The sequence below is a fragment of the Schistocerca americana genome, chromosome X, assembly GCF_021461395.2.
Source record: "Schistocerca americana isolate TAMUIC-IGC-003095 chromosome X, iqSchAmer2.1, whole genome shotgun sequence".
Taxonomy (NCBI): Eukaryota; Metazoa; Arthropoda; class Insecta; order Orthoptera; family Acrididae; genus Schistocerca; species Schistocerca americana.
Window position 1 is genome coordinate 600,241,287 of NC_060130.1, and position 20,342 is coordinate 600,261,628.

Sequence of the window (20,342 nt, forward strand, 5' to 3'; positions counted from 1 at the left end):
CGAACCAGAGTGATAAATGTCTTAGAAACATGAGAAACAATCATTTTCACAGCATCGAGCACACCATAAAATGCTCCATTTTTGCATTTTCGACTGTACCATTATAATATAAACCCAACAGAACTGGTCTGGAGCAAAGTTAACGGATTTGGCCCGAGAAATAACAAGACTGTACTGGAACTAACGCACGCGGCTTTTTCACATGCCACTGCCGAACGCTGGTGAGATATGGAACGGCACGTCATAAAAGAAGAGGAGAAAATACGGCGCTTGGTGGCTCCGCGGATTTTGTTGTTGATCGACTCGTTATCAACGTACCAGACGACAGTCCCAGAACTGAAATGTATTTCTCGGGTTCGGATAAGGAAGGAGCTAAGAGATTACCAGATGAGTGACTGTAATTAATACCTTCAGTGGCTGCAGTATTCAACAGTACGGTGAAATCCTTGCAGTATGCATTTGCAACACACATAGCTCGCTCAGAAAAATTACCCTGTGTTTAAGTTAGGAATGTTAGGTGAGAACTAGAGCATTTTATGCTTTCCGTCTGGCCACCTAAGAAGCATGCGGTAGTGCTGGAGTTTCACCGAACATTATTTCACCCTGAAACTTCCTGGCAGATTAAAACTGTGTGCCGGACCGAGACTCGAACTTGGGACCTTTGCCTTTCGCGGGCAAGTGCTCTACCAACTGAGCTACCCAAGCACGACTGGCCAGGAAGTTTCATATCAGCGCACACTCCGCTGTAGAGTGAAAATCTCATTCTGGAAACATCCCCCAGGCTGTGGCTAAGCCATGTCTCCGCAATATCCTTTCTTTCAGGAGTGCTAGTTCTGCAGGGTTCGCAGGAGAGCTTCTGTAAAGTTTGGAAGGTAGGAGACGAGGTACTGGCAGAAGTAAAGCTGTGAGGACGGGGCGTGAGTCGTGCTTGGGTAGCTCAGTTGCGACAAATAGTGTGGCCTTGTGGTAACGTGCTTGCTCGCTGTGTTGAGTCGGAGGGGCGCTTGGGTGTGATTCCACGTCGATTCAAATTTTAAAGCCGGCAAGGTAGCTCAGCGTGTTCGGTCAGAGAGCCGGTTGGCCTCTGTAATAAAAAAAAAACACTGAGTGGAAGGACCAACCACCGAACTTGAACAGGATGTCTTGCGACGTCCGCAACGACCAAACACAACGATCAATAACGAACAAAATAAAAAAAAGTTGGTAGAACATTTGCTCGCGAAAGGCAAAGGTCCCGAGTTCGAGTCTCGGTCCGGCACACAGTTTTAATCTGCCAGGAAGTTTCATATCAGCGCACACTCCGCTGCAGAGTGAAAATCTCATTCTGGGTTATTTCATCCTCTTTAAAAATAAAATGACATTTGAAGCCATATTGTTTCTTTGCCCGTTTCTTTCTACGTCTCAACTGCAGCTGCTCACATCATTGCAGGTTAGCTGTAACAGCTGGCTGGCCAGTGCTGCCCAAGTTTAATGTTGTCCCACATTATTGCCCATTATATGTGCCTGTAACATAGCATAAAACGCATCCTTGTGATTGCGCTTGACTGCACTGGACGTAGCTTAGTTTCCGCTTCGCGTGAAACGAAATCCAATGAGATTCAAAACAAGGGCAGAAGAATACATGATGTAATGTTTACATCAGATTAATTCTTATAATGACCAGAGTATAACTAAAATATTGTGCTGTTACCGACAACACAAATCACTTTCAAATCAAGTTCACTGGCACCAGATACTGCAATGACGCATCATAGACTAGACAGTGTTGTGGGTTTGTGATGGCGGGGCGGGAAAGAGACAGCGTTAGCTTTTGAATCCCCACAACTCTGTTCGTCGCGTCGGTGCACTGCTGACGCCAGTCGAATCCATTGATGCCAGATAGAGTCAGGTTCAAATGGCTCTGAGCACTATGGGACTTAACATCTATGGTCATCAGTCCCCTAGAACGTAGAACTACTTAAACCTAACTAACCTAAGGACATCACACACATCCATGCCCGAGGCAGGATTCGAACCTGCGACCGTAGCAGTCGCGCGGCGCCGGACTGAGTGCCTAGAACCGCCAGACCACCGCGGCCGGCGATAGAGTCAGGTTTCCAGCGACATTGAATACATGATCATTTTTAAGACTGGCGGGAATTTTGTGTCAAACACTGTACATTTTTATATTAATTTCGAGTATAAGATGCATCTGTGTTTTTGAGACAATTTTAGAAGAAAAAAGTGCGTCTTATGGTCTGTAAAATACGGTACATCAGGAACAGAGCCTACCAAAATCGAAGATTCATCAGCCACAATGTTCTCAAAGAATGCTCGTCCTTGCAGATCGGATATGGAAAAGATTAATATAATATTAGTAAACTGCAGTAATATCCAAGGAAAAGTCCCACAATTAGTATCACTTATTGAAGGTTATTAGGAAGTACTAGAAACAGAAAGTTGGTTGAAACCGAAAGTGAATAGCTACGAAACCTTAAGTTCAGATTACAATATCTACATCTACAGACATACTCCGCAATCCACCATACGGTGCGTGGCGGAGGGTTCCTCGTACCACAACTATCATCTTCTCTCCCCGTTCCACTCCCAAACAGAACGAGGGAAAAATGACTGCCTATATGCCTCTGTACGAGCCATAATCTCTCTTATCTTATCTTTGTGGTCTTTCCGCGAAATATAAGTTGGCGGCAGTAAAATTGTACTGCAATCAGCCTCAAATGCTGGTTTTCTAAATTTCCTCAGTAGCGATTCACGAAAAGAACGCCTCATTTCCTCCAGAGACTCCCACCCGAGTTCCTGAAGCATTTCCGTAACACTCTCGTGATGATCAAACCTACCAGTAACAAATCTAGCAGCCCGCCTCTGAATTGCTTCTATGTCCTCCCTCAATCCGACCTGGTAGGAATCCCAAACGCTCGAGCAGTACTCAAGAATAGGTCGTATTAGTGTTTTATAAGCGGTCTCCTTTACAGATGAACCACATTTTCCCAAAATTCTACCAATGAACCGAAGACGACTATCCACCTTCCCCACAACTGCCATTACATGCTTGGCCCACTTCATATCGCTCTGCGATGTTACGCCCAAATGTTTAATCGACGTGACTGTGTGAAGCGCTACACTACTAATGGAGTATTCAAACATCACGGGATTCTTTTTCCTATTCATCTGCATTAATTTACATTTATCTATATTTAGAGTTAGCTGCCATTCTCTACACCAATCACAAATCCTGTCCAAGCCATCTTGTATCCGCCTACAGTCACTCAACGACGACACCTTCCTGTACACCACAGCATCATCAGCAAACAGCCGCACATTGCTATACACCCTATCCGAAAGATCATTTATGTAGATGGAAAACAACAGCGGACCTACCACACTTCCCTGGGGCACTCCAGATGATACCCTCACCTCCGATGAACACTCACCATCGAGGACAACGTACTGGGTTCTATTATTTAAGAAGTCTTCGAGCCACTCACATATTTGGGAACCAATCTCATATGCTCGTACCTTAGTTAGGAGTCTGCAGTGGGGCACCGAGTCAAACGCTTTCCGGAAGTCAAGGAATATGGCATCCGTCTGATACCCTCCATCCACGGTTCGCAAGATATCATGTGAAAAAAGGGCGAGTTGCGTTTCGCAAGAATATGTAGCGTAAGGATAGGTTAGTCGCCAATGGTGGCGGCGTGTTTATTGCAGTAAATGTGAATTAATCAGTACGAAGTTAAGCATGAAAGGTGGGTCTAAAATAGTTTTCGAATGCTTTTGTAGATCGCCTGGATCAGGAGCTGTAGTGGTAGAGCACTTCAGGGACAACTTGCAGAATACCGTTAGCAACTTTTCTGACCACACCGTTGTAATAGATGGTGACTTCAACTTGCCAGTCATAGATTGGGAGAGTCAAGCTATCAAAACTGCTGCCAAAGACAGGGATTCGTGTAACATTATTCTGAATGTCTTGTCCGAAAATTATTTCCAGCAGATAGAGAACCAACTCGAGAAGGTAGTTTCTTGTACCTCTTGGCGCCGCGCGGGATTAGCCGAGCGGTCTAGGGCGCTGCAGTCATGGACTGTGTGGCTGGTCCCGGCGGAGGTTCGAGTCCTCCCTCGGGCATGGGTATGTGTGTTCGTTCTTAGGATAATTTAGGTTAAGTAGTGTGTAATCTTAGGGATTGATGACCTTAGCAGTTAAGTCCCATAAGATTTCACACGCATTTGAACATTTTTTTTACCTCTTGGCAACAAACATAGAAGGTATCAGTGATGATTTGGCTGTGGTAGCAACTACGGGTATTACAAAGAAAAGAGAGGGAGGAAAATATTTTTTCTTAGAAAGAATAGGCTAACAGGATACAAATTACAGAGTATCTGAGTAGTCAGTGCTGAAGACGAAGATGTGGAGTACAAATGGAAAAAATTCAAAAGCATCGTTCAGAATGGCTTAGACAAGTATTTTCTGAGCAAGATATTAATAGCCGAGTTAGAAAACTGTTACGTAAACAAAGAGAACTTCGTCATAGGTTCAAGAGAAATCAAAACCTAGCAGACAAACAAAACCTGACTGGAGAGAAAATGAGCCGAATGAGAGCTATGAGAGAAGCAATCGATGACATTGAAAGTAAAATTTTGTCAACCGATCTGAATAAGAACCCTAAGAGGTTTTGCTCTTAGGTAAAATCAGTAAGCGGTTCGAATTCATCCATTCAGTCACTGATTAACCATGCATGCCCCGAAACGGAGGATAACAGAGAGAAGGTCGAAATACTGAATTCAGTCTTCCGTAACTGTTTCACCTCGGAAGATCGTAATACGATCCCTCCTTTCAATCACCGTACGAACGTTGAAATGCAGATACTGAGATAACCGATCGCGGAATAAAAAAAAAAAAAATAATAATAATAAAAAAATAAAAAAAACTATCGCTCTGAATTGGAAATGCATCAGGACCAGAGGAGATAACTTAAGATTCTACTAATATTAAAGGCGCTGCAGTCTGGAACCGCAAGACCGCTACGGTCGCAGGTTCAAATCCTGCCTCGGGCATGGATGTTTGTGATGTCCTTAGGTTAGTTAGGTTTAACTAGTTCTAAGTTCTAGGGGACTGATGACCACAGCAGTTAAGTCCCATAGTGCTCAGAGCCATTTGAACCATTACTAATATTACGCGAAAGCACTTGCTCCCCTTCTACCAGCACTTTATCGTCGTTAGCTGGAGCAACGAAGGGTAGGCCTACCTAGCGACTGGGAAAAAGCCCAGGTCATTCACGTTTTCAAGAAGATTCATAGGACAGATGCAAATAATTATAGGTCTATATGTTTGCCGTCAATCTGTTGTAGAACAATTCAGATTATTATGGAACAAGTTTTATGCTCAAGATTTATGATGTTTTTGGAGAACGAAAATCTCCTCTATAAAAATCAACATGGATTCGGTAAACAGAGATGTTGCGAAACTCAGCTCGCTCTGTTTCTCCGTGAGATCCATAGCGCCGTAGACAACTGCGCTCACGTCGATACCGCTTTCCTTGTCCTCAGGAAGGCATTTGACACCGTCCCACACTGCTGATTAGCTAACAAATACCAGCTTAACGAGTATCGGTCCAGATCTGCAACTGTGTTCAAGACTTCCTTGTAGCTGGTGCTCAACAAGTCGCTCTTAACGGAACAAAATCGACAGATGTAAAGGTAATTTCTGGATTACCCCAAGGCAGTATTATAAGACCGTTACGGGTCACAAAGTATTTACATTATCTAGGAGAAAGCGTCGGAGGCACTTTAAGATTGTTCACAGATGATTCAGTTGTCTATAAGAAAGTAGCAGCGGCAGAAAACAGTATCGATTTGCAGAATGACCTGCAGAGGATTGATGAATGGTGCAGGCTCTGACAGTTGAACCTGAGCGTAAATAAATGTAACACATATCATACACGTAGGAAAAGAAATCCACTACTGCACAACTACACTACTGACATCAAATTGCTGGAAGCAGTACTTGCCGTAAAATATCTAGGAGTAACTAAACTGTCCAGAGCGACCTTAAGTGGAATAACCACAGAAAACAAATAGAAGGAAAACCAGATGCTACACTGTGATTCAGAGGAGGAATCTTAGGGAAACGTAGCTCATCCACGAAAGACGTGTCTTACAAGGCGCTTGTTCTAACTATTGTTGAGTATTGTTCATCAGTTCAAATGGTTCAAATGGCTTTGAGCACTATGGGACTTAACATCTGAAGTCATCAGTCCCCTAGAACTTAGAAGTACTTAAACCTAACTAACCTAAGTACATCACACACATCCATGCCCGAGGTAGGATTCGAACCTGCGACCGTAGCGGTCGCACGGTTCCAGACTGAAGCGCCTAGAATCGTGTTCATCAGTCTGGGACTCTTATCAGATAGGACTGTTAGAACAGAAGGAGAGAGGCAGAGACAGAAAAGATCCGAGGAAGAGCGGTGCGTTTCATCACAGAGTCGTTTAGTCGGCGCGTGAGCATTACAGAGATGCTCAACATAGCGGCAGTGCCATACGTTCTGAAGCGCTTAGAACCGCTCGGCCACCAACGGCGGACGAGGAGGTATTGAATAGAATTGGGGAGAAGAGGAGTTTGTGGCAGAACTTGACTAGAAGAGGGGATCGGTTGGTAGGACATGTTCTGAGGCATCAAGGGCGTTATGCAACACGGAGAGGTCTGCTGTTGAAATTTCTAGAGCGTACTTTCCGGGAAGAGTCGGACAACTTATCACTTCCTCCCACATACGTCTCACGAAATGACCACTATCAGGAAATTCGAGGAATTAGAGCTATTACATAGGCCTAATATTCTATTAAGACTGCGAGTGCTGCAGTGTACATATTTATCTCGAGAAAACATTTCACAAATTACAGTCGGGTGATGTTGAGCATCTCTGTAATACTCACACGCCGACTAAACGACTCTGTAATCGTAATGAAACGCACCGCTCTTCCTCGGATCTTTTCTGTCTCTGCCTCTCTCCTTCTGTTCTAACAGCCCTACCTGATAAGGGTCTCAGACTGATAAACAATACTCAACAATCGTTAGAACAAGTGCCCTGTAAGACACGTCTTTCGTGGATGCGCTACGTTTCCCCAAATTCCTCCTGTGAATCACAGTGTAGCATCTGTATTAATTACAATAGATTCTGTATATTGAGTAAGCAGTAAAGGAAACAAAAGAAAAATTTGGAGTAGCTCGCGCGGTTCCAGACTGAAGCGCTTAGAACCGCTCGGCAACCAACGGCCGGCGAGGAGGTATTGAATAGAATTGGGGAGAAGAGGAGTTTGTGGCAGAACTTGACTAGAAGAAGGGATCGGTTGGTAGGACATGTTCTGAGGCATCAAGGGCTCACCAATTTAGTATTGGAGGGCAGCGTGGAGGGTAAAAATCGTAGAGGGAGACCAAGAGATGAATACAGATTCAGAAGGATGTAGGTTGCGGTAGGTACTGGGAGATGAAGAAGCTTGCACAGGATAGAGTAGCATGAACAGCTGCATCAAACCAGTCTCAGGACTGAAGACCACAACAACATGTTCCATTGCTTTAGAAGTTAGAATATATGTTACAATTTACAACTAAGGATTTATTGTTCAATACACCCCCCCCCCCAAAAAAAAAAAAACCTGGCAGCCCTGACAGCACCCTTACATGATCAGTTCTTCATGAGCAGTTGCTTATTTATCCGTTTCACTTACAGCATGTGAGAGTTCCCAGGCACAAGACCATTAAGTCTGATTGCAGTTCTGCTAATGGACTCTAAGATGGAGCACTGAATATCTGTAGTTCACAGCTTGCATTTTATTTACGAATGAGGTAGGGCTTCATGCAAAGCGAGATGATAAATTATCACACTGTGGGCTGTTGCAAATTCTTGAGTGATTATAGAAGCAAGGCATTAGGCTTGCTGTAGTATCAACATATGGGCAGGAATTGTGGGTGACCAATACTTTACCAGATATGGTAAATTAACAGGTGCTATTTATCACCAGTTTTTATGCAGCAAATTAAATCTGCTGTTGGAAAACTTTACCTTATAGAAAGACAATGAATGTGGTTTATGTATGACAGAACAACACCCGTTTCTCTACACCTTCTCCCAATACAAAAGTTAAATAAACGAGGGATTAAAACTTCTTGGCAGATTAAAACTGTGTGCGAGACCTAGACTCGAACTTGGGACCTTTGTCTTTCACGGGCAAGTGCTCTATTATCTGAGCTACCCAACCATGACTCACAACCCTTCCTCACAGGCCTAATTCTGCCAGTACCTCGTCTCCCACATTCCAAACTTCACAGAAACTCTCCTGCAGACATTGCAGAAACAGCACTCCTGGAAGAAAGGATATTGCAGAGACATGGCGTAGCCATGCAAAGTGACAATTTTGTCCTGGAACAATGAATTGGTCGAGGAGATCCAGAAGTATGGCCTGTCTATTCACCACACCCACATTACAGGAGCCAGTGTCCCAAGAATGTCACCAAATTTGAGGATAGTCAGTTGTGTTTTGAAAAAATAACAGGAATATTTGTTTCTTGGAAAAAAATTATTTATTTGTTTACATAAATGTACTGTTAAAAATAGTTGAATAGATGACATGGCAGCAGATTGAGGAGTCTGGTCAGAATTAGCTGGTTTTGTTTCTGATATACCAAGTGTTCCTTAACAGGGGCCTAGTATAAGCCACCAGTCCTCTGTGCTTTAATGGCTGTTTGATCCATGTGTTAAGTGTCATTTGGAATGTGTATCTTAGCTTAACCATCTGGATAGTAAAGATGGAACAAAACTGTATAAAAATCCCTCATCCACAGTGTAAGGTATGTGCCATTAGTGTGGATAACTGTTGGAACAAAATAGTCATTAGCTGACAACCTCTGTATCATCAGTTGTACTGTAGTTGTATGAGAATTACTTGAACAAATGACACTTCTATTTCCCCACTTTATCATGGAATGTAAATGGAGACCAATATTTGTAACGAAGTGCTTCTATCAGCCACTCAGCCCCCCCCCCCTTTTCCCACAGCTCTCAAATGAAGGAAAAAGTTTAGTGAAGTCAGATGTTTTTCTTTCAAGAAAAGGATTTAAAAGTTGGTATTACAAAGGTTCTTAAGATGGTGGGAACTGGACCTTTTCTTGTAGCTACTTAAAAGTGGCCATTCATCTTTGACAATTTTAAAAATACTTAATACCAATAGGTCTCACCCCCTCCTCCCCCCCCCCCCCCACACACATAAACTATTGCATGGTTGCCCTTGGTTCAAATGGGATGCTAAGTAGCACAAATAATCACCCCACCTAGAGAAATTGTGAGTCAGTTTCCCTGGCCTCATTCTAGCAAAAATTAGCAGTGTAACAGTTATAAACTACACATGATCTGTTGAATACCTTTCACTAGTAGGGCCAAAGAAGAAGATAAATGAAAAATAAGAAGCTATAGCCTTTCTGCATACAAATTATTTTATATGGGTAGCAGCAAAACCGAGGTTGGTGAAACACCTCAGGCTGCACAAGACTCCTAGTTTTCACCAAGGTGTTACATCATGGATCTCAATACCAGTAAACTGAAGGAAGAATGGGAATCTGATGATGAATTAATGTGTGCTACTGGATATAACCTTTTATCCATTGATTCTGCTCATACAGTACATTTATAACAGCATGATCCACAACAACCATTCTATGATAAACATATTTCCCAGAGATCAATCATTCTGCTGATATTATACCCTGTGACATCAGTGAGCCGTACAGGACTTGATTTTGCACTTTCTCATTGTCTGATGTCTTTTCACTGTCTGCACAATACTGACATTTTTATCACACAAGAGAGGAAACTGCAGCACCACTTTGTACACCTCCTCTTTACAGTCATAATTACATATCATTGAACACTATTCTACACATCCTGTAAGTTTTAATTCATGCAGGCTCTCTGGATTTTACGATCTTCGTACCTGAGACTGGAGGCTTAAAGAGGAGCTTTGAATATATAAAATAGGTCTGAAGTCTGTTGGCAAACTTGAGAAACTCATGAGAGTTGTTTTTTGAGTGTTTGGATATTAGAGTGATTTGTTTGGATCATAACACAAAAAGTAATTTAGCCTATGCTTTCAGAAACATGTGATGCATATTCACTTTGTCTTAATTTTCCATATACATTTTAACAAATTACAGCACTGTGTCCAGCACATAAAATGCAGAATACTTCAGCCTGATTTTGACAATAAATGTGTATATCAATAAATAGTGAATGACTTGTATAGTTGAAGCACTGATGCAGGGAGCCTAGCATCTCTCTGATTGTAAAATAAATACCACTTATTTTTTCCATAATAGTTTCTAGGAATATGTTTTCAGTCTTGACTCCATTTAACAAAAATCACCTTTTCATTTCTCAGTAATGTATTATTTTGGTACATTGTTTCAGGTGGTCACAGCACATTCTTTGCTTTGCTCAATACTTTCGTGCACATCGTAATGTATTTCTACTACATGGTATCTGCAATGGGTCCAGAATACCAGAAATACATCTGGTGGAAGAAGTATCTAACTACAATGCAAATGGTAAGCTGATGTCTTATTTGACATCCATGTCATTTGACACAGACATACATGAAGAACTTACTGTCCCCTTCTGCTGCAATGTAATAAGTTAGATCCTAATGAAATGACTCACAGTGGAAAGACTGAACTAACATTTACAATATGTTTTTCACTAAAATGATAAAGATCAAGAAAAGTACAAGAAGGATAACAAAGCGATTGTGAACTTCCTGTCAGAAAGAAATTCAGCATCAATGATTTCATACAGACATATACAGTCACTGTAAAATACATGTGAATATCTTATAAAACACATTAAATGTGTAACATTAAATATTCAAACTCTACAAATAAGGTAAAAATTGTATGATAAATCATGATAATTATTTACATAAAACTTATTTTAAATTGGATTAAAAAGTATAAAATTATTTCTCCTAGCCCCATACAGATTCCCAATCCCATACAGATAGTTCTGTAAATTAGTGATTGTGCATTTTAATAGCTATAAAAATACTAGTAAGATTTAAAATGAAAAATGTGAGATGCATGCAGCAGATAATAGTGATAATTAGGAATTCAGATGGCAAGATCTGTGATAGGGTCACCCTAATGGAAGGACTGGGGTTCCCACATAACTGCTTCAGCATTCATCATGTTTAATACATCACTTGCCTTTATTAAAGTCAAATGAGTTTTAAAAACAATTAACAGTAATATTGACTGAGCAGACTTTAGAAAAATTACTTTTGAACAGCTACCACTACTTACGAGCCACCAAGCATTAAGTATACACCAAAAGTACAGCATTTTAAAACAATTAACTACTGTTAATAAAATTCACAGAACAGTTTTTTTGTCAACTAAATGGCCTTTGAACAGCTGCCATTAATATGAACCCACTGTAACTCAGTGGACAGGAAAGGTACAGAATTTTAAAAACAATTAACGGTCACTGAAGAGTAAGTTACAGTTAACCAAAATTCCCTAATCAGATCTTAAGCAAATGATTTTTAAACAGCTGTTATTAATAATGAACTCACTGTCATTCAGTAGTCAGCAAAATACAGAATTTAAAAAGTGAAAGTTAACCAAAGTTCACTGATCAAATTATAAGCAAATGATTTTCAAACAGCTGCTATTAATTATGAACCCACTGTCATTCAGTGGACAGCAAAATACAGACTTGTAGAAATGATTAACAGTCATTGAATAAGCAGCTACAGTTAGCCAAAATTCACTGCTCATGTTTTAAACAAAACACATTTAAACAGCTGCTATTAATTATGAACCCACTGTCATTCAGTAGACAGCAGGATACAAAATTTTAGAAACAATTAACAGTCACTGAATAAGCAGCTACATTTGGCCAAAATTCTCTGATCAGATTTTCAGCAAATGACTTATAAACAGCTGGCATTAATTATGAACCCACTGTTGGTTGGTTGGTTTGGGGAAGGAGACCAGACAGCGAGGTCATCGGTCTCATCGGATTAGGGAAGGACGGGGAAGGAAGCCGGCCGTGCCCTTTGAAAGGAACCATCCTGGCATTTGCCTGAAGCGATTTAGGGAAATCACGGAAAACCTAAATCAGGATGGCCGGACGCGGGATTGAACTGTCGTCCTCCCGAATGCGAGTCCAGTGTCTAACCACTGCGCCACCTCGCTCGGTGAACCCACTGTGATTCAATATGGACAAAGTACAGAATTGTAAAATCAATTAACAGTCACTGAATAGTCTGATTCACTGATCAGATATGATTTTTAAACAGCTGCTATTAATTATGGGTGTTGGTTACTTAAACCCCACTGGGGTTGGGCAGATGTAGGCGAGGGGAGAGCAAGAGGTAAGAACATACGCAGAAGTTACTTAACTTGGACAGGATGGCCACCATTCTTCCACTCCTTAAACCTGCAAGATACTGGATGCCTTCACTAGTGTCAAACTGGTCACATAACCTCCATGTCACTGGCGTGTTTTGCAAAATATCATGCCCACTCATGGAAACCGCTTTGTAGGGCAAGCAATAACTGACAGTCAAAGCCAGGCTTAATGCAGAAATTGCATTGAAATTCAATTTAAGAGGTCTCATATTTGATTACATTAGGACAGAGAGGTCTAGGGGCAGACCAAATCCCAATAGAAGCACAGAAAAGTCTGGGAGAACAGGGAACTGATATTCTCAGGGATCTAATGCAGAAGATCTGGAAAAGAGAAAGAATGCCGCATGCGTGGAGAAGCAGTAAACTGGTTCCCATATATAAGGGGAAAGGGTTATCCAAAACTGTGACAATTATAGAGGGATAAAACTTATGTCCCCCACAATGAAGATCTGGGAAAGGATAACTGAGAAGAGGTTGCATCTAGAAACTGAAGTATGAGAAGAACAGTTTGGATTTATGCTGGGAAGAGGAACAACCGATGCAATATTTGCACTAAGGCAACTGATGGAGAGGTACAGAGAAGTACAAGCTGGACTGCATATGGCCTTCATCAATCTTGACAAGGCATATGACAGAGTGCCAAGGCAAGAGATATGGAGATGTCTGAGAAGTAATTGCCTGCCAGAGAGTATATCAGGGTGGTAGAAGACATGTATGAATGTGCAATGACACAAGTCAGGAGCAGTGAAGGTGCAACAAAGGCATTTCCAGTGAGAATAGGACACCAGGGATCTGTTCTCAGCCTGTATCTCTTTGACCTTTTCATGGATGCACTAGTCAAAAATGTGAAAGAAGAGGCACCTTGGAGCATGATGTTTGCCGATGATGTTGTAATCTGTGAACCCACCCAGGAGGCACTTCAAGACAAGCTTGAACAGTGGAGAAAAGCTCTAGAGGAAAGGGGAATGAGAATTAGCAGGGTGAAAACAGAGTATATGTGTACAAAGGATACCAAAGATCTATACATTAACCTGCAAGGAGAACAACTGATGCTGATCAAGAAATTTAAATATCTAGGCTCTTACATGCAAAGTGATGGAGGACTGGAGGCCGAAATACAGTACAAGATAAATAGTGGGTGGATGAACTGGATGAAACTGAAGGAGTTCTGTGTGATAAGAAGGTTAGCTGCAGAATGAAAGGAAAACTTTACAAGTCTGTGGTGAGGCCTGCAGTTCTGTATAGTGCAGAAACTTGGCCAATTACAAAAGCCCAAGAGAAAAAGATGGAAGTGGCAGAAATGAGAATGTTAAGGTGGATTAGTGGGGTGACATGAAAGGATAGACTAAGGAATGAATACATCAGGGGAACAGTGAAAGTGGGGCCCATAGGGAAGCAGATCCAAGAAAGTAGGCTAAGATGGTGTGGACATTTGCAGAGAAGAGGGGAGTACTACGTGGGGAGAAGAGTTGAAGACCTAGAAATCGAAGAATCAAGGAGAAGAGGAAGACCGAAGCTGAGATGAAAAGACAAGGTAGCAGGGGACCTATGGGAGAAAGGATGGCTTGGAGAAGAAGGATAGGCATTGATGGAAGAGAAGGATCCAGCATAGCAATGCCGACCCCACATGATGTGGGAAAAGGCTGAGATAATGATGATGATGATGAGATCGGCATTCAGTAACTCGTATGTGGTATATGTGTGTAAGACCCATAACAGTCATTCTGTTAATGCTACAATACAGCAAATACTCTCCCAATCATCACTATCATATCACTAATTGTATAGTAGATGTTTGCAAATACGTAAGTATATCACACTGTTCATGTTTCTGGCATATCTGAGTTCATAATTGAGTTGAGTAGTGGTATTAATGGGGTGAGAGCATAAATTGTTAATAAGATACCATTCTCGCTGATGTTGGTGCCATGTACATGGTGTGCCTTATGATAATGCAGCCTGGGGTCACAGACATTTTATCCACAAGCAAGTTAAAGGCAATTTCTATTATATACTGTTTGAAGCCTATTAAACCTTTTTATACACCTTTTAAATGGTTGGCTACTGCAGTAGAATAGTGCACCAGCTCATTGGATAATCAATGTCCAAACACATTCTTATAAGCAGGGCTGGCCTGAGAACATTTTTTCCACATGAATTACTTATCATTTGGCACCATCCCCCTCCCTGCTTTTCCCTCAAACATGTTCATCTGTATCAGTGACTGTGAAATACACTGTATACAAATGTTGCACATGGGTACACCTGGCACCCCCCTCACCTTGGCGCCCCAAGTCACCGCTACTAAATGTGATACGTACTGTGTATAAATCTCACAGTTGTGGCACATCTGGCACCCTCTCAGCTTGTAATTGCTAAATTAATGTCATGTAGTCCTTATGTGCTTCATCAAGTTATAGGTACATATCTTGTGATGTTTGTCATGTTGATGTACAGGGTGATTATAACTAAAGTTAAACTTTCAAAACACTTTCGAAATAAAACCACTGGTCAGAATGATGTCAAATTGCAATGGAGTATTATCCTAGAAGGGGGAAAACGTATGGCAGAAGAAAAAAAATAGTGTGAAAATTGATGAATAGATGGTGCTGTATGTGTCACAATATGTAAATAAAAACAGCTGTCATGTGCAAAACCCATTGAAGTTGATATAAACATGCCAGGTACAAGGCTTTTCCTCCTTTTGCATCTGAGTCATTCGTCATGACTGTCTCAATGCAGGATCGCGTTCTGTTTGTGAAGCTGTATTGCAAGAATGATGACTGTGCACACGTTGCTCTGCAGATGTTACAGACACTCAAGGGTTTGAAAAACAGGCATTGGTCCGTGGATCTGGAGGAAATGATTCAGAAATTTGGAAAGACAGGTTCTTTTGGTGTGCAACCAGGTAGAGGGAGGAAACAAATTGATTCAACATAAGTGGAAGCATTGGTCACAGCAGGGCAGGAGGAGACAAGTGGTGGTGTGCAAATGTGTAGTGCATGGAGAATTGCCCAAACATTGGACATACCCATGAGGACAGTGTGTAAAATCCCACGAAGCATCCTTCTCTGCTATCCATTCAAAATTACCCATGTGCACTAGTTACTTCCTGTTGGCCTGCCAGCAAGAGAGACTTTTGCTTTAGAATTTCTTGCTCGCATGGAAGTGGACAATGATTGGCTGTGGAAGGATATGTCAATACACAGAATTGTCAAATATGGGCAACAGAATATCCCCACACAAATCAACTAGTACCACTTCATCCTAAAAAGGTCACTGTGTGGTGTGGGTTTATGGCATCATTTATCATAGGGCTATATTTTTTTGAAGAGACAGGTGCTTCCAGTCCTGTTAGCTGTACCATCACTGATAAGCGCTATGAGTGTCTTTAGTGCAACCACATCATTCCAGCTCTCCAACAGTGTGGATGTATGGATGGGATCATTTTTATGCAAGATGGCACCTGATCTTAATCCATGTGACTTCTGGTTGTGGGGCTATCTGAAAGATGTTCTGTTCAGTGTTCCGATTGCAAACTTAGCTGCATTGAAGGCATACACTGCACAACACATTCCGAACGTGAGCGTGGAAACACTTCGATCAGTTGTGGAATGTGCTGTTTCTTGGTTTCAACTTGTTGCAGAAAATGGTGCACAGCATATTGAATATATTTTGCGCCAGTCACACAGAAATTAATAATCCAATTTGATTTTGATTGATGCTTTTTATGTGGTTTTTGGTCTCAGGACAATTAGAAACCAACGTGATTGAAGCTTTGTATGCTGGTTTTGGCCTCAGGGCAATTAAAAACCAATGTGATTGATGATTTTTATGCGGCTTTTGGACTCAGGACACTTAAAAACCAATGTGAGTGATGCTTTTTAGTTGGTTTTTGACCTCAGGATAATTAAAAGCCGATTTTTCCCATCTGATGGGATATGACCTTGCTGTGGTGGATCGGCTTACATAACTAACAGTATCACACTTGCACACCCATACACACTGAGTAGTACAGTTTGTTTAATGTGAAATGTACACCTTAGGCATTGTTGTATGATTCTTTTGTCATTTGTAGTCAACCACTATTAAATTATGATGCTTACAGCACCATCTATTGCTACATTTTGTAACTATTTATTTTTCTTCTGCTAGGCATTTTCCCCCTTCTCCAATAATATTCTGTTGCAATTTGACGTCATTCTGACCAGTGGTGTTATTTCTACAATGGTTTGAAAGTTTAACTTTAATTATAATCACCCTGCATATTTAAGACTTATGTAGAGAGAAAAGTTCATAAAGCTCTGTTAGTATTTATTATTTATTGTTTCTTTCATTTTGTTTCAGGTGCAGTTTGTACTCATATTTGCACATCAGTTCCAGTTATTGTTCATAGACTGCAATTATCCAAAGGCATTTATGGTTTGGATAGGCCTGCATGGTGTAATGTTCCTCTTCTTGTTCTCTGATTTCTATAGAGCAAGCTACACTAAGAAAGTCAAGGATGAAAATTCTGGAGCCTGCATGGTTAGTATGAAATTTCTAAAACAAATTACAGCTATAGCTTTCCAAAGGCTACGATGTGTTTCACATCCTTTGGATTAAACAAAATATAAAGAAGATTGCAGACTAGACAGGATTATCAACAGTGAACATTTTTCTGGAATATTGTGATGTGATCAAATATGAAAACATAGTTCAATTAATTAAAGTTACTTCAATGATCCGGCAGACAAAAATTATGTAATACGGAAGTGAACCCTATATTTTATGATCACAATTGTATCTTTGCTTACACATGACTGTGGCAGCTCCCATATCATTTTTTTGACAAAACTTAATAAATGATTCATCCTGATGATCTATTTGACAATAGTTTATTAAACCATAAAAAGAAGGAGAAACCCCCACAATTTAAAAAATCTTTTATAATCAAATCTTTATTTTTCATTCAGACACATTTACTGCTCCGTCATCAACATTAAAACAGTGTTCTCATTGTGTACCTTATAATAACTGTGAATGCTAAAGATATGTCACAGACATCACAAATAGTTACCTTCATTGAAATGGTTATACTGATTGCAAAACGGGATGAACACCCTATTAGTTATCATTATGGCCCCTCTTTCTTGTTACATTACATTACTACTTACCAAAGGGGATATTTTGCATATCATTACCAAAAATATAAAAGAGGAAGCATTCTATTACTTTGTTTTCAATTATTATTGTCTTTAACTGAAACATAGTTTATGTCCATATCATGATTCCTCCATGGTTTTAACAATCAGATCACTTTCACATTTTTCCTAACTGTAGGAACTATTATATACTTTAGAAATTATTTTTAACTTCTGTCTTAGCACCTACACATCTTGAACCCTTCCACAGCAAGAGTCATTTATAATTTGCAAATATGGCCTTCAGAGAGTTCCCATTCTGTATCATTTGATTGATTATGATCAAAATGTATAAAAATTAAAATTGCTATTACAGTTTTGTTTTATAGCATCCATCAATAATTCAGGACTTCCTCCTGTGTACAAATTATTTACTAATGCGCCATGTTATGAAAGTTACTATACGCCTTTTGTGTGATTGAGGTGTATCCTATCATAATAATGAACATCAGGATAACTTTCACCTAGTATTTGTTCAGTTACCAGTTGATATTAGACAGAAGCTATGAAATGCTCAACCCTTCATTAAATCATCTTAAGGAATTCTCTGATATAGACTCTGTCAGAAAAGAACTATTTTTAGCTTAATGTGTTAATGTTTCTTTCTAACACCTAAATATTGTAACCTTGAGTAAAGCATAAATGAATAAATTTTGTTATTATTATGAAAATGAATTCTTCCAGTCCATATGTGGCATAACAACAAACCAGTGCTTAACAGTATTGGTTAATAACAGTCTTGCTTGCAATTTTAGTTTTTATATTTTAAAAAAAACTAAAATTGCAACCAAGACTGTTATTAACCAATAGTAATAAAAATGAATCATTCTGTAGAAATCTTTTGCAATGAGTACTGCTTCATCAATGATTAAGTGTGTGAAAGTTGTAACATTTTGAAAATGTTTTTTAACTGTTTTCTTTTCTTTAGAAATTGTTTGTGTGTTTGTTGAAAAAATATTACAACAGCTGCAAACTTTACATAGTATCTTAGAACCATAGTGTTTTCATGTCTACTTCATCATGGTGTGCAACAATACTGAAGCTATAATTGATAATCATCTTTTAGTATATTTAATGCTGCAGTATGGATATATCAATATTTCTCCTACTGAACAGTTATAGTGTTTCCAACAACAATAGCTTCTGTATTATGTAGAGTGTGTGCAGAAACAATATATCATTTTTTTTTCTAGCCTCTTGATGATCAGAAGAAGAATACAGACAGCAGTGCAAATGGTATTGCAGTTAACGGAAAAGCCCAGCAGATATCTGATTACGCAAATGAATACTCAAAAGCTTATTCCAACTGTTATTCCAATGGTGTAAACAATGGTTATATGTCAACGGCAAAACAATCGCTAACGCAACGTGCACAAAAAGGAAAATAACAAAACATTTTTGGAATGGTTAGGTTCACAGCTACAGTAGGTCCATGAAGAATCAGCATGTAAGGAACCTCAGTCACCTATTGCCCTTGTGTGAACTTCCTTACTGCCATGCGGAATCTTCCAATAAAAGTGCTCCAGAAAAACGTGTGTGAGAAATGAGCAAAGAAGAACCATGTGACTATTAGTTCTGTTATTGCCGAAGACAATGAGCACTTGTTGTTGCTCAGTTGTGCCTACTCAGGGTTTCAAAATAAATATTTTCAGCAGAACAGAGAAAGCAGACTTTGTTGCATGAGTGCCATTTGAAACACTTGCCTTACATGTTGTTTGCTGAAAATGTGGTGTTAATTGTGCCTCAAGAAGAAAAATTATAAAAGATAAAGAGCACTTAAATTGTCCATTACATTTTGCTATATTTGTCTTTTACAGCTCATAGTTAGAAGCCTAGAATACCTACATTTTGTATGTTACATTTAAATCTCAATTTTTTTAATCTCTGGAGGTTACTTAATTTTTATTCTCATTTCAGAAAATGTTATATGTAATACTTAAAACATAGTGCCCATTGAGCAGTTTCCCATTGAGAGTTGATTGTCAGCAATGTTTAGACAACGAAAGTAGCCTTCAACAGGCATTGTTGTAATCATAATATAAGGATGCTATATTGTTGCTGATTTTAACTGTCTGGGACCAAGAATATCAAGAATAACTTTGAAGGTGTTTCTTGTTGTAATGTTTAAATGAAAGCTTTACATATAACTGGCAGCATTAAAGTGATATTAAAACACTTAATTATACAGAACACCTACAGATATGTTATATATTGTTTTCAGCATATTTTGACAATAATTGTCATTATGTCTGTTCAGTTTAATCAGAGAGACTGTTGCAGTATTGATGAAGTTTTCTACAAATGGATTGTTGTGGTCTGTTTTCACATACGTTTTATTAAAATTAGTTGATTACACTAAAGTATTTGATTCTAATGAAAAATGGTTTTCTGCCAGTTTGTATTTGGTAAATGATCCGTAATATTATTTTGTTGTTGACAATGATTGTGTGTCTGTGTGTGTCATATATATATATATATATATATATATATATATATATATATATATATATATATGTGTGTGTGTGTGTGTGTGTGTGTGTGTGTGTGTGTGTGTGTGTGTGTGTGTGAGAAAGAGAGAGAGAGAGAGAGAGAGAGAGAGAGAGAGAGAGAGAGAGAGCATCTTTGTCCGAACATGTGAAAAGAGAAAGAGAAAAGGGAGTATAAAACTGTGTGTATGTACATAAATATGAACAGATATTTTTGTACATA

General features: G+C 39.7%; 1 protein-coding gene across 4 annotated transcripts in view; it reads left to right on the top strand.

Moving 5' to 3' along the window:
• Positions 1–20,104, top strand: part of LOC124555142 (elongation of very long chain fatty acids protein AAEL008004-like) — a 913,230-nt gene extending 893,126 nt beyond the window's left edge. For all 4 annotated transcript variants that reach the window (XM_047128953.1, XM_047128952.1, XM_047128955.1 and 1 more), the window contains 3 exons: positions 10,451–10,587; positions 16,798–16,977; positions 18,827–20,104. In XM_047128953.1, coding sequence (XP_046984909.1) covers positions 10,451–10,587; positions 16,798–16,977; positions 18,827–19,021 — 512 coding nt within the window. In that variant the 3' untranslated portion in view covers positions 19,022–20,104. The remainder of the gene's footprint in view (positions 1–10,450; positions 10,588–16,797; positions 16,978–18,826) is intronic.
• The last annotated feature ends 238 nt before the right edge of the window (positions 20,105–20,342 follow it).